Source organism: Gouania willdenowi, chromosome 22, assembly GCF_900634775.1.
Source record: "Gouania willdenowi chromosome 22, fGouWil2.1, whole genome shotgun sequence".
NCBI lineage: Eukaryota > Metazoa > Chordata > Actinopteri > Blenniiformes > Gobiesocidae > Gouania > Gouania willdenowi.
Genome location: NC_041065.1, coordinates 31,356,674 through 31,372,395, shown reverse-complemented (window position 1 = coordinate 31,372,395; position 15,722 = coordinate 31,356,674). Strand labels below are relative to the sequence as shown.

Below are 15,722 nucleotides of genomic sequence, written 5' to 3'. Positions count from 1 at the left end.
ACGATCAGGCAGTAGTTTAGACGCTTTCACACACTTGATTAAAATAGATACAAATGAATAAACAAATGGGAAAAATAACTGAAATCTTAAAATAAAAAGCCAATTTCAATGTAATACACATTTGACTCATTTGACAAGTCCTACCCCCTTTTTCACCATTAACAATACAAAATCCAATAACTAAACTAAATGGACAACAAAATAAATACTCCAATCGAGCTATTAAGAAAAACAGAACCAAACAACGGTGATATTTACCTTCTCTTTCCTCATTTTCCTACTTTTCATAGATTTTTGTTCATTTTCATTAAACTGCATCATTCAATATCCATACGTCGTTTCATCGAGATCTTTCCATAAAACCAACTCTAAAATGAAAATGCACATACTTTTCAGGTTCTCGCCAGCACTGTTGAGCTTAGGGGCCCCTACGGTGGATTTCAACGTAGGGGGCTCTTCAGTTGTTTTTTCATTTTTCAATCAGTACCGTCGTATATTGTTGCACACTTGGAACAAAGGCGTGCCCATGTTGTTTTAAAAAAAAAAAAAAATTAAAAAAAAAAAAAAAAATAAACTTTTTTTAATCTGAATAACTGAGAAACACACACGGGACGTGTTGATAACAGTTCTAATATCACTGCGGGTCCCACATAACTTTATTTAAATTTGAAAAAGGTGTCTTTTAATCAGTCTTTTGAATAAAATGTTATTTCATATCTCTACAGTGTGTGTGTGAGTTTTTATTAGTGGAGGATCTATACCAAGCATGACTAACTCTATAATTACATTAATCACGACTCTTCACCAATTCAACAAATAACTTTTGGCTTTAAAATAAGGCAAAACATAAAACTTTAGCTCTACTTCACAAAATTTGGGCATCAGATGGTTATAAATTTTTAAAAAATTTGGGGGGGGGGGGGTTGATGTGCCTGGACCCTCCTTAAACGCTTGTGGCGCTTGCTCACTGGTGAGAGCCATGTTTTTAAATTGGTCTGAGCATAATACTGATTCAAGTTCAGTTTCTATCTTAAGTTATAACCTCAATGTCTGTCTTTGAACCTATTTTCTGCGTTTACAGATAGTAGGGCTGAACGATTCTGGAAAGTAATCGAATTGCGATTTCCCCCCCCCCTTCAATATTACGATTGCGATTTAATATGCAATTATTTTTTCAAGGGCCTCTTGTCATGTATTATTCAATTAACACAAGCAATAAATCAATCTGTTTCAGATTTATTTATACTAAATAAATATCAAATATACTTTTTAAAGCACATATTACAACAATAAAGCGAACAAATCTGTACTTTTATCTGACTAACTTCATGTTTCATGAAACATGTGGACTACACTTCTTAAACACACTGAACTTAACAAGACAGGAGAAGAAAATATAAATAAAAAATTGCTCTTTGTCATTGGAAAATCGCATTTTTTGACATCACGATAATATCGCAAACGCAATGAATCGTTCAGCCTTAACAGATAGCAGTTTTTTTTTTTTGCTTTATACGTTATCTGTGCACTCTTAAATTCTACCCAATCCCCAAACTTTAAGTTTAACTCCATATCTGAACTTTTTTTTTTTGTTTTCTGGAGGCCATTTAGCAGAGAATTTACCATTGTATGCTAGCTGATTGAATGCTGAAGCATCAACATGTTGGGTGCATCCCACGGGCTGTTGGAGTGTGTCTGATCAGGTTTTATTGGTCGACTTTGAAGTTACCATGAGGACGAAATGGCAGATTTGAAAAATTGTGGTGTTTTGAGCATCGCTGTGTGCTTTTCCCATCGGCAACGGAACATTTCTACATCGTGTGCGCCGGTTTAAAAAGACTCTTACCAAACCCAGTCGTGATCTTTTTTAGTTCCTTTCTTTCTTTTATGGTTCCCTCTACACGTAATTTAATTTCCATCTCATCTTCTTATTTCCCTTGGAGTACGGTCATTACCGAGGAACGAGATGAAGACGCTCTGCTAGGGCTCTTTCTCTGAAATTAGATCCAGAAGTAGCTTAAACGTGCTTGTGCACGTGCTTCAGAGGTTTGTTCCAGCTCATTACATGAATGTACTGTATGATCACCTCCATGATCTCACGCTGTCTGAAAAGTTAATGACGCAGGCCGCCCGTCTTCCTGCCTGTTCTGTGACATCATCCACCAAAGAATCTTCAATTAATAACCAACATTTAATAACTAAAACTGAAAAATGAACCAATACTCACGCAGAAGCAGCTGAATTTTCACTTTTATAAAATAGATTTTCGTTGGAAAATCTCACTGTAATATAAAAGACAGTTTTTGTTACTTTTACTCCAAATGTGTTGAATTACTTCTTCATTCTGGAATGTGGACACTATCTCCATTTTCCAACTTGTCCCAACCTGTAAGCTTGTGTGTGAATTTAATGGAATTATTTATTGGAATTAACTGGAAATTCTGAATATTACAAAATACAAAATATTTCAACTAGAGTTGCAAAATTCCTGGAATTTTCAAAGTTGGAAACTTTCCATAGGAATTAATGGAAAAAATATTTGCAATTTACCAAATTGAATGTTGGCTCTCAACAGGGATGTTAAATATAGTTTGATAAATATTTTTGGTGCCATCTAAAATATTGGCACTAGTTATTTGAAATTCCAAGGTATTCCGTTAAAAAATTCTCATAAAAAGTTATTTTTTTTTTTATACAATAATACAATTCCGTCCCTTAGGGATGCACCGATACTGATATTGGGTATCGATACTGCACCAATATTCTCGTGGCCTGTCATTTCTGTTGCAATTTTCGGGTGTTGGCCCCCAGGGGGAGCTATTTTTACAAAAATGTTTTGAAATATTCAGTTTTAAAGTCACTTGTAAATTTACTTTTTATCTTAATAAATAAAGATTTGATGTAACAAGCAGAGAAGAAAGTAAAATCTGTTTTCCAATTATCGGTATCTGAGATCGACAAGTACACATGCCCAGGTATTTTATTGTATAGGTTTGGCATAAACTGCATCCGTATTTGTTGCTCATTTCATGGTAGATCAGTACGGTTGGTATCAATGTTTTTCATACCAATAATTGATGGACTTCATTTCCTTTAAAGCCAAATGTTGTTGGTGTTTCTACCTGACGGACCTGAATATTTTTCTTTCTCCAGCCTAAATGTGACGTTATGGGCCGAGTGTGTCGCAGCCTCCAGTCACTACCTTTAGTATTTTCAGCTTCGTGCCCTATGGCAGCAGCTTAGCTCGCTGTGTTTATTCAGGATCCATTAGCGCCAGCATTTTATGCTCTCAATAATTCAGCTGGTTACTCCCTCTTGGGCCGCATTGCCTGACGGGGAGACGGCTCAGTGGAGCTACACACTGGGAGACTGAGGGTCACAGGAGAGGAAGAGGAGGAGAAGAATAGGAAGAGGAGAGAGAGCGTAGAAAACTGAAGCTCATGTAAAGCAGTGGTTCTCCCTCAAAATAATGGAACATTGAAGGACAGTCATGTCTAAAAGGGAGAATAAAGGGGAGAGATTTTTGGGGTCCATCCGTAAAGTCAGCAAAATGATTCATTGTTCTATAAATCTGTGATAACCACATTTATTTATTCATCTGAATAATATCCACTGTTATCCAGGAAGTTCATTGTTTTCACCATTGTATATAGTCATCTTAAATATGTAAATCTTTGTTTTAATCAGAAATAATGTGGGTTAAAAGTGACCAAAATGGTGGAAAAGGTGGTGAAATGGGATTTTATAAATAACAGAAATTGGTGAAAAGCTGCAAATTAGAGACAGAAAAAGTGGTAAAAAAAAAAGGGTTCAAAGTGTCAATATTGGCTAAAAAGTAGTAGGGGTGGGGGATTGGGGTAATGTAAGTTAAAAAGTAGAAACAATTAGTTTAAACTGCAAATAATGGGCAAGACAAATTATGAATGTGGATAAATTGGCAAAAATGAGCATGAAATAGGATAAAAAGAGGTTAAAAGTGACAATAACGTGTCAACAAGTGGTGGAAAGGGTGCAGAAAAGGCACAGGAAGTGGTCGAAATTGGAGTAATGTCGCAAAAATATGGCAAGAAAAAGTGGTGAAAATAGGTTAAAATATGGCAAGTTTGGTTTAGTTGCAGAAAGAGTATAAAAAGTAAAAATTGCCTGAAATTAATTCTTTGATTTTTGAAGGCATCTGGCAACCCCCTCCCAATGTCTGACGACCCCAAATGTATTTAATGATCTGAATAATATCCACCGTTATCTAGGAAGTTTATTGTGTGAGCCGTAATATATAGCCATATAAAATGGGTTAAAGGTGACCAAAAAATGGTGAAAAATTGGGGGAAAAAAGAGGTCAAAGTGTCAATATTGGTTTTAGAGTGGTAAAATAGGAACAATTAGTTTAAACTGGCAAAAATGGGCATGGCAAATTGTAAATGTGCTTAAATAAGCAAAAATAAGCATGAAATATGTTGAAAAGAGGTTAAAAGTGACAATTATCGGTCAACAAACGTGACATTAGGTGGTACACTGGTAGAAAGGTTTTATAAGTGCTGAAAATTGTACAGAAAATGCATTGAAATTTGACGCAGAAGTGGCAGAAATGGGATTAATGTAGCAAAAATGCATTAAAAGGAGCAAAAATATGGCAAGAAAATGTGATGAAAATAGATTCAAATGTCGCAAGTTTGGTGTAGTTGCAGAAAAAGGGTAAAAATATGCAAAAATGGACTGAAATTATTAAAAAAAATTAGAAAAAAATAGTTATCTCATTAACAAAACGTTTGAAATGAACATAGTTTACTTGTCCACAAAATTTAGATATAACTATAATTACTTTTTGGTTGTTTGTTCTTTTAAATCAGTGCATTTGTGCTAATCTAAGTCAATAAATTCTCAAAAAATGGAGCAGGCAGTCGGTTCAGATCAATCCACATCTCTGTTTTACAGGTTCATTCTCTCTCCCTTGGGAAGGATTCTTTTTCTTTTTCACACATTTGTTCAGAGAGAATAGATCCCTGCAGTAATGAAGCACTCCTCCTGCAGCCGTCGTATTCACAGTGTGTTAATGTGTTCCCTAATGTGCCACCATTGCTTTCTTTCTGTCCTGCTTTTAGCTCCATGTAAAACCACAGCAGGAATAAATGTGATTGGGTTCAACGTGTGTCGTATCTACCACCGCTTCCATCTTTCTCCAACAATTCCCCAAATTTAGTTTTGGCAGCTTCTGCACAGCGAGATAATCCGGCCAGTGCCACAGACAGCTGTGTTGGTGTCGAGCTGCTGCTAAATGTCCTTTCACACTCCGAGAAACGCTCTTCATCAAGCAAATTTGCGTTGATGTGCTTTTTTTGCTGAATGTCCAAACGTATAATAGCCAAACGTGTGGCGTCAGCAAAGTCACTGGCAGGGGGGGCGAAGCAGGTCGTTGGTTTGAAGTATAGAAACCTCTGACAGCCAGCGTACGCAATCATAACTCCACTCTATAATATACTTTGCTTACGTACAGTTTTGTGAGGCGCAGTATGCCAACATCTTTTAAAAGGATCCTATTTTTATAAATCTGGCCTAAAATCTTTAAAAAGATCTAGCAAAATGCATTATTATGCGCCATATTCAGTTTATTTTTTTTACTTTTAAAAATGGGACTACTTTATAGTGTAAAAAGCCTGTGTTCCTCCATCTTGAAATCAATTGATGATGTCACTGCCTGTAAACATCCCATTGTTTTCTGTTGGAGTGAAACATTCAGCCTGTGTTTTTCAGATTGACAGCTTGTGCTGCTTTTGGTTCCTCTAAAACAATGGTTCTCAAACCTTTTTGGCTCATGTACCCCCTTATTTCTGAATCCACCAGTACCCCTTTGTCTGACTAGATGTTGCTTAGAACACAGTGGGGGAAAAAACCGATAAGTGGAATAAAACAGTATTTAGTGCCTCCTAAATACAATTATTCCTAGCGTTTTTATCATTTCCTTTCCTGTTCTCCCCATGTATTTTCAGTACATGTTCTAATCAATATCATCATAATTATGATTATGATTTTTAATGAAAAATAAACTACATAAAACCCCGTTTGTTAATTTGACCTCATGTAGTGTCATCGCGTACCCTTAAGCATGTACCCTCATTTGAGAAACACTGCTCTAAAAAAACAGGAAAGTAGTTGTGAGTGCGGTTTCATAGTAGAGACCATAAGCAGAGAAGAAGAGCTCCTCGTAATGGCCCTTTAATCTCCCTTAAAACAGTGCGCTGACATGCGCTGGTGGCTAAAGTTAGCAAGTAATCACTGACTGTTGAAGGACTCTCACCCAAAAGGACTACTGTTTAGGGCACTGTTGAAGAGTGCGTAAAGGTCCCTTAGGAGAGCTCTTCCTCTCTGCTTCATTGTCTAAGGTTTAGGCCACATTTGTAAAACAGTGGAGGATCTCTTTAAGCTTTCTCCTGTCTTTTACTAAGGCTTAAAATTCTAAATGTAACATTAAACTGCTTTTATAAAGTTGGTCCTTTAACATTACTTCTGCAATTAGATTTGAGGGTGTAAAAGGTTGCACAATGATATAATGCAGAAGGTGATTTTAAATATTTCTTTCCACACAGTTTAGATGACATTTAAGTCATCAGGTCCAGCTCTTTCAGACCGTAGATTATTTAACTCCTGTGGAGGATTTAATATCAGTTGAATAAGAGAAGGTTACGGCTTCACTGGAAATTAAATTCAATTTAAAGTTGTACTACATGCAGTGTAATTTAGCCGTTACCCTCCCATCAAATATAGAAAAGCCACAATGTTCACATAATAATTAAATGAACACGGTCGAATAATAACGAGACTTACACTTCTGTGTTCGTTCATACATTTCAGTTTCGTTATTGATCATTGAGACCTACACTCGACAAGGCAGATTTATTTATATAGCACATTTCATACACTGTCAATCTGAGAGAAATAGTCTCTATCAGCTTTAAAAAGAAACTAAAAAGTATTAGTTATTCTTTTTTCTTTTTTGTCTCGGTTTCTTTGTGAGTTTTTGTATTTTTTTAAATCTTTTTTATTAGTGTTTTTGTCTTTTAGATTATAATAATTTATTTAGTTTTTTACACTTTTTAGTTTTGCGAGTTTTTAATTTTTTTTGTTTTTGCTACTTTTATGTATTTTTTTTTGTCTTTTTGTCTTTACCTTTTTTAATTTTCACCTTATTTTTTTTCATGATTTCTGCTAATTTATTTATTTATTTTTTTAAATAATTTTTATACTTTTTTTTGGTTTTGTGACTTTTGGTTTGTTTTTGTCTTAAGATTTTTTGGTTTTTGTGACTTTTTTGTATTTTTGAATTTTTTTTGTTTTTCTTAATTTTTTTATTCTTCTTTAGTCTTTTTAGGATTGACTTTTTACTTTTTTACTTTTTAAGATTGTTTTGGTGTTTTTATAAAAAATGTTTTATTTATTTTTTTGTCTTTTTTTTTTTTACGTGAGCCTGTATCCACAGTATGACATCACTTGATTATTTCCTGTACTTATTCTTCTATTGAAGAACCACTTCCTATTTATATTCGTGCAGCCTTTTCAGAAGACGACCATCAACAGAAGTTTTAGATCTATTTTTTCCACTCGTCTTTCACCTTGCCATGTCCTGCCAGGGCGAGCGAGCGCAGGCCTTACATTTTCCTGGTCTTAAGCTGAAGGTGTGAAATCCAGCGACTAACAGGTGCTGAAGTCGGGAACATAACTGACAGTCTTTCCTCTGATCCTGCTCTATGATGTTGGTTCAGGTGTCAGTGTCTGCACTATTTATTCTCTCTATTCTGGAACGTTATTCCCTAAATGTTTTCCAACATGGACATTGTGTCCACAGGCCTTCACAGTATTTATAACGTCTCCCCCCCCCCCTTCCTTTCCTCCAGTTTGTCTGAACGCTGACCTCAGTCACTGGAGGTCATCTGAGGTGCGTCTGTTTCTCTGAGAACGGATAGTGTGAATTTAACCTGTTAAAACACAGCAACAGATCAATAGACATGATATCGTATGATCAGTAATGTCATTTAGGATAATGACCAATCTAAGCATTAATACAGGAAAAGAAAAAAGGGTTTTTCATTTCATTTTTTATTCATTTTTTTATATCTATATTTCTCATTCATGTAATTTTATTTTCCTCTTCTATTATTCTCTCATTTAATTAGTTTCTGGAGTCATTTTGTGTATTTTTGTTGTCTTTTTTGTAATATTTTCACTCATTTAATTGAGGTTTTTTTTTGTCACTTTGAGTATTTTTTTTTAATATTTTCAGACATTTGATTTATTTTTGTAGTCACTTGTGTATTTTTAGTGTACTTTTGTGTGTTTTTGTTGTCCTTTTTTTGTATTTTTTTGTCTTGTTTAATTTGTTTCTGGAGTTATTGTATGTATTATCTGTTGTCTTTTTGTATTTTTTTCACTCTTTAAAGTTGTTTTTTTTTAATCCTGTTCTTTTTCAATTTAATTTCTGTTGTAGATATGTTGTGCATTTTTATTGTCCTTTGCACATATTTTACTCATTTAATTTGTTTTTAGTGTCATGTTTATTTTGGTATTCTTTTGTATTTTTTCCCCCTTATTTAAATTTTGTTTTATGTTTAGATGCGTCACTTTTTGTGTTGTCGTTTTGTGTATTTCACTGTCCTTTGTGTATTTTTCAAGCCATTTTCCCTCCTTTTTGGACGGGCTTTACAAAATCAGACCGAGTGCTGCATGTGGCCCCTGGGCCACCATATAGATGCCCATATCTGCTGTAGAACTATTGGACTATGCATTATTATTATCATCATGTTGTGCAGCAGCATCCAATGGCTGCAGCCAAACCCTGTCCAGAATATGAAAATATGCTGAGTCACCACTGAGTCCCCCATGTCCCCTAAAGCAAACAGCCAACGTGAAATAATGACCCCACTGCTCAAACAACTCCCACCAACACACACACACACACACACACACACACATACACATGGAATAGTGTGTGTGTGTGTGTTATAAAGAGCAGTGCCATGGCAAACCATCTCTCTAAGGAGTAGAAAGCAGGTGGGTGGCACTCATGCTTGTGCATTTGTGAACCTGTGCACGTTCCTGTGTGTGTGTGTGTGTGTGTGTGTGTGTGTGTGTGTGTGTGTGTGTGTCTATTGTTCCTGTGCGCGAGTGTGTGTGTGTATTTTCATACTCTGCTGCTTGTTTACTGTATTAAATTAAGTCAATAATCAATGCGTTGTTGGTAATTAGAGAGCCTCAGGGAAGCCAGCAGCAGAGTTGGGTCAATTATGGAATTTGAATTGAATATACATTTTATTTCGGCAGTCTTCACAAGCAAACAAAAAAGTACAGCAGCAACATTCAATTGTCCAATTCTTCAGCTTAATTCTTCAATTACATTTTTTTCAGTTACAATGAAGTTATCAATTACCCTATGGTCAATTACAATTGGAATTCGGAGCATTATTTTCTCTAATTTAATGTGTTTTTTGTTTTTTTTTGGTATTTTTTCACTGATTTATTTGTTTTTTGTTGTCATTTGTGTATTTCTTTGTAATTTTGTATTTTTTTCTCTTGAGTTTTTTTTTGGTCATTTTGTGTATTTTTGTTGTCCTTATGTATTACTTTCACTAATTCAATTAGTTTGGTAGAAGTCATTTTATGTATTTTTCTGATCGTTATATCTTTTTATATAGTTTTTCCTTAAACTTTTCGAAGCAATGTTGTATTTTTCTTATTTTAGTTTTTTTTTGTCACAGTTTTTTGTACTTTTGTTGTTCTTATTTTCTCACATTTAATTCCAATTACAATTACAAAGCAAGTTATCTGAGCTCAATTACAATTTCATTATGACCGCAACATATTTTTTTAAATAATTACGTCATATTTCTAATTAATTATTAATTACGCAATTACAAATATAATTGACCCCAACGCTGGTCAGCAGTGTTCTTTTTAAATACTTTTCCTTTTAAAATGTTTCCACATGAGATGCATTTTTTGTAAATATTTGATAAACTTATTTCACCTCAGCGACACGCGCATCACTGCCTTTTTCACACAAACCTACAAGTGAACGCACTCGTCTCACTGGGGGAATGTATTCAGCTTTCAAACCAGTGGCTTTCATGGTTGTATTCTGACATGTGATACAAACCCAGAAGCTTTTCAGAGGCTCGCTCATGGTCTCCTACTCGCTGCATTTACTGTCGAGGTCGGCAAACGGCGTGAAGGAGGATGAGAATAAGTGTGTACATGTGAGGCTCATCCATGCGTGACGGCTTGTGCTTTTCTAGCTTTGTCCAGAACTGTGATAAGGCTTTTTCATCACATAAGTGTAATCTTTGTGTATCCACACCAGAGCCCCACCAATATGTATTGATTGTTGACCGATATACTTAATAAATATATTGATACATTCACAGGATATATTGGTGAAATTTTCGTTAGGGGCACGTTTAAGGAAAAATCTGCCAGGGCGTGATACTTTTTAACATTATTTACAGTAAAAAATGTTACCCCACTGAAATATCACGTGTGTATTGCTTAATAAAGCAGAAAAATCCTAGCTTTCCGTTTTTTTTTAGTTTTTTTTTTTTTTGTCTTGTTTTGTAACGCAGGTTCCATTGATGATTTTCTGCACTTTTACTTTTCATGTAATTTCATGTCAAATTTTACATTAGGTATTTAGGGATCTATTAATCCATATTCTTTTTTTTATTTATTTTTTAATTCCATTTATTTATTTATTTTTCAAAATTCTCTGTTTTCCACATACGTTATTTTAAAAAATCTGTTGTTTTTTTTTTTTAAATAAATATTTAATCAATTTTTCCGGAAAATACTAGTTTTTAACTCCCATGAGAAAACAAAAACAATAATACTATATTTAATCAAAAATGTATATCAAAAATAAAAATGTCGTGTAAGCTACAATAACCATTTAAGATAGTCAGTAATCTTATATTCTGATATGAATATTTTCTTATGTATAGACATGTAGGAAAAGGTTGTGAGTTATAATGACAACCAAACTGGTGGGGGATGTTGATGACTGTCTTTTTATTGTTTAAAATGTCATATGAAGATGTACGAGAGCAGCATTAATGTCAACCAATTTCCACATTCATTCACATTGTTCAATTCCGCACTAAACAGTGGATTGATTCCATGATTCTGTCTGTTTTTTTTGTTAACATGTAAATTATAGGTGTCCTAGGTATTAAAACAGGAACCAATGAGTGTGTTATGGCTGCGACCAACTTCATGTTTTCCACTCCACAAAAAAAAGGTAACGGAGTGGAAAGACCTTCATCAATCAACCCCATTTTAAACAAAAATGAGGAAGAATCCAGCACAGCTAACATGAACATTTACTGCAAACCTTTGAATTCCATGATTTTTAACATCCTAAATGCGTCTTGTTATGTTACGACTTGAAATGTAAAAAGACCCGATTTAGTATTAAAAAAAAATGTAATAACTGTTCAATATGTAACAAAAAGTTACCAAAACGTCCAGGTTCCCCAAAGGCTTGAATATAGTTATTATACTATTAGGGGGGAAAATGTTTTGCCTTTGCATGTTGGGATCAGCACTGTTGTTACATTATTGACCAGTAATTGCATTTTTTTTTAACAATACAGGTCTTGTTACATTTCGGGTCATTGTTACATATCAGGCTCTAATGAAAATGTTACCCATATATACTGTACATGAACACAAACTCTTATAAATACCCAACATATGAGCAGAACACTGCTAAAATAAAATAAGGATCTTTAATTAAAAACACTGTCAACATAAGAACTGTAAAGCCACTGGTTAATGTACAAATGTGTTCAAATGGAAACAAAAGCAGTGGTAATTGGTTTTATTTAGAAAGAAGTTCAGGAGCCTGAAACAAACTGAGCTTTGTGGTTTATTATAAAAACTCTAGTCATTGAAGCAGCTTTCACTGCACTGGTGAACGTGTCATACGATCACCCTGGTATCCCTTCACACCCAATCATGTCGTTCTTTGAACTGTGTATACGTGCTTGTAGTCGGATTCCTCCAGGATGAGTTGGCCCAGTTATAAAGTCCCCATCCGCTGCCGTCTAAACCTGCATCCATCCATCTTCAGCGATATTAATTGTCGCTCTGCGAGCTGTCGTCCCCGCCCGTGTGTGAAGTGAGGGATCTGTTAGAGAAGTGTCCTTTCCAAGTTCCAGTTAAATAGCTGACTAAAGGCCTCTGCTGTCACCCTGTCCTCTGTGGACGTCTGCTTTGATACGCTACCCTTACAACACACTCAGTCTCAGTCAGGGTTGGGCTCAATCATTGCTAATTCATTACAATTATGATGAATTGTATTTGTATTAAATATGTGGTTATCGTAGGAGTTCTTATTATTATTTTTTCGTCTGCAACTTCTTTGTCCTGGACCTCCTCCTAGGCTAGTAACTGCAGCACTAATGACACGTATGTCATCTCATAGGGACAATGTCAAGGATGTGCATTGACCTTTTTTGGTGACAAAATGTCAAAGTCAAGGTCGCATCAAGTGTCAAGAAACATTCCATCTATACTAATATTTATCGTACAAGTTCAATGTTTGGCATTTGTGAAAAGCTCATCTCAAGTGGAGTATTTTTATTTAATTGCACCAAAGCTGTACGACCTACCAGTAAAAAAAAATTGGTAGGGGTCAAAGTTCATAATGTCACACTTTTTTCACTATAACGTGGTCACAAATTGAGATCCAGTGTTCAGACTGGTACCATTGAACGACATTTCCCTTTCAATGTGTGACCTTGACCTTTGCTCAAAGTCAGTATTCTGTTTTTCCTGCATTATTACTTTCAATTTATTAGTAAAAACAAACAAACTTGTCAACAAATCCAGATACAGGTTGTCATTGTTGCTATTTTTTTTCATATTGCCAAATACGTATTTGCCTTGTGAATACAGGTGTTGTATAGTTATAATTGAAATGAATTACATTTAAAAATGTGTTGCTGTTGTAATTGTAATTGAATTTTAATTGAGGTTAGATAATTGACTTAATATAAAATAACACAATGTAATAAAATGCAAAACTGTGGAACGGTGTTGTAGTTCAATGGTTTACACATAGACATATCGAGTAAAGTCAAGTTTACCTGTTATTTCTCTTGAGGATCAATGTACCATCTAAAAAAAGAAAATTGAAATTTTGGGGTATACGCCCACATCAAAAAATATTAATAAAAACCGAAATTGCACCTTTTGGTCAAACACATTTTTTGGCCGAATTTTTGGTGCGTCACTAATTATAATTTCTATAGTTTTTATCATTTCTGGTCATCTCCAGCCACATCCTCTGTATTTTCAGTTAATGTTCTAATCAAGATCACTTCCATCATCATTATTATAATAATCATTTTGATCTGAAAATAAGCAAAACCCCACATTTTTAATGCTTTAATTTGTTAATTTTCTATTATTTCTTTCAAGTACCCCCTGTAGTGCCATCGCGTACCCCCATTTGAGAAACAACGATTTAAGACATGGGTCAAAACTGAACCGTTATCATTAGAGATGCTAATGGGAAGCTAACACAAGAGGATGGTTACGTTTTATTGAATTATTTATTTCGGGCTCAGTAATTGTGAATAATTATAATTGAGAATGTAATTGTAATTGATTTCAGGGGGAAAATAATATTTTCATTTTTTTATTGTAATTTTGGGAAGAAAATGCTTGTTAATGTAATCTTAATTGAGCTGTAATTGAACATGGATTATTGAAGATGTAATTGTAATTTTAAAATATTAATACCAATATTTTCATTGATTATGAATCCTAACAAGGAAACCAAGAGATGAGAAACAAATTAGATGATAAATTTTATTTTTTAATGTATTTTTCAGCTGATGTAAGACATTATAATTATCATCAGCGATGCTAACACAAGAGCAATGATGTGTTCTATTGGGTTATTTATTAAAGGGTTAGTAATTGTGATTAATTGTAATTGAGAACGTAATTATAACTGACTTTCAACCTGTTTACCCAGGAGGAGCAGAACAGAGGGAAACCCAACTGGGAACATCTAAACGAAGACCTCCACGTGCTCATCACAGTGGAGGACACACAGGCCAGAGCGGAGGTGAAGATGAGGAGAGCCGTGGAGGAGGTGAAGAAGCTGCTGGTGCCTGCTGTGAGTACATCACGCGCTGCTGCTCTTTACTCCTGTGGTCACTTCTACACACGTAGAAAATGGTCTGAGCTTTGGTTTTTTATGGTGAAGCGAGGTTCCATATGGCACAGCACCTCCACCCCACTGTTAGCATCCTGTTCACTCCCCAAATATAAACCATGGGAACAGGTTGGCTGTGTGTTCAGTGGAGTGGAGGAAGCACAGAGAGCTAGCTGCACATGCACACTCCTCCTGTGACTGCCACATGTCATCTCCGCTCCCCCTCGGCCCAGGCTTCCTCCTACGCCGCTCCACCGCTGATGTCTGGCAGCCTGTGACTGTTTTTATATAAACCTACAGTGAGCAGGTGGGCACCTCAGGGTTACCACCAAGTGGCACCGGACAGGGTGTGTGTAGAGGTGCCAAAGTCACGCATTCAAGGTTAGCAGTTATTTCTACTCCAGGTTACCTCATTAATTGTCATTTATTGTTTTGTTTTTTTTGGAGACCAAGAGGAAAGAGTTGTGTTAATATTTTCACCTGTGTTTGTTCGTCTGTTAGCAAGATTACGTTAAAATGTTAACTAAAGATAAACCTTTAGCGTTGGAAGATTCCCTTAGATGTGGGCTAGTTTTGTGTGTTTTTAGAGTAATTTAGCATTTTTCTCTTATTTTGTGTTTGTGTACATTTTAAGTGATTTTGTGTATTTTTTATTTATTTTTTTGTAGCTTTTTTTGCTCATTCTGTGTATTTTTCAAGTCGTTTTTTATACAACTAATTTAATGTTTTTTTGGGTTAGTTTTGTGTGTTATAGGAGTGATTTAGCATTTTTCACTCATTGTGTTTGTTTTGTTAGTCATGTGGATTTTACGGTCGTTTTAAGTGTTTTCAAAGTCATTTTGTGTATTTCTTTTTTTTTTTTTTTTTTAAAGTTTTTTTGGTCCTTTTGTGGTTTTTGGGGGAAGTTTTGTGTTTTAGGAGTTATTTTTCTCTCATTTTGTGTTTTGTTTTGTTAGTCTTGTCCATTTTACGCTCATTTTCTGTTTTTTAAGTCATTTTGTGTCATTTTTAGACACCTAAAGGAACAAGCACTGTTTAATTTGATTGGTTTTTTAGCTTTACCCTCCTTTTCCAACACTTTTCATTTTGCATCTCATGAGTGACACCCACCTGTGACCTATTAAAACCAGAAGCAGCCCTTGCATAAGCCACCCTCTAGAGTTGTGTGTATTTTTGAAAGGCCCCCAATGAGGGAGCAGTGATGTGGTAAGGCCTCAAAGCTCAGAAGTTACAAGATTGTGGTTTGATTAAACCCCAGAGTTTGATGGTTGTAAACTCTGTGACCCAGTGTGACCCTTACTCTAAATATAGAGCAGTTAGATTTTAGGTGTGGAATAAAGTATCATTTTAACCTCAGTTGTGCAATAGTTTTGATGAGTTTATGCCAGTTCTTCGCTTGAAATATTCTTGATGTTTGTAACCAGTTGTTCTGTAATTTAAAGAAATTGCAAGATTTGTGGAAAAATTCAGGATTCTTTTTCTTGTTTGCATATTTTTTCTGCAACGTCACCAAACT

The 15,722-nt window shown here is 35.0% G+C and overlaps 1 protein-coding gene across 4 annotated transcripts in view; it reads left to right on the top strand.

The window, feature by feature from the left end:
* The window catches only part of qkia (QKI, KH domain containing, RNA binding a), a 105,768-nt gene that overhangs the window by 50,301 nt on the left and 39,745 nt on the right, over window positions 1-15,722 (top strand). For all 4 annotated transcript variants that reach the window (XM_028437154.1, XM_028437156.1, XM_028437152.1 and 1 more), the window contains exon 4: window positions 14,024-14,167. In XM_028437154.1, the coding sequence (XP_028292955.1) occupies window positions 14,024-14,167 (144 nt within the window). The remainder of the gene's footprint in view (window positions 1-14,023; window positions 14,168-15,722) is intronic.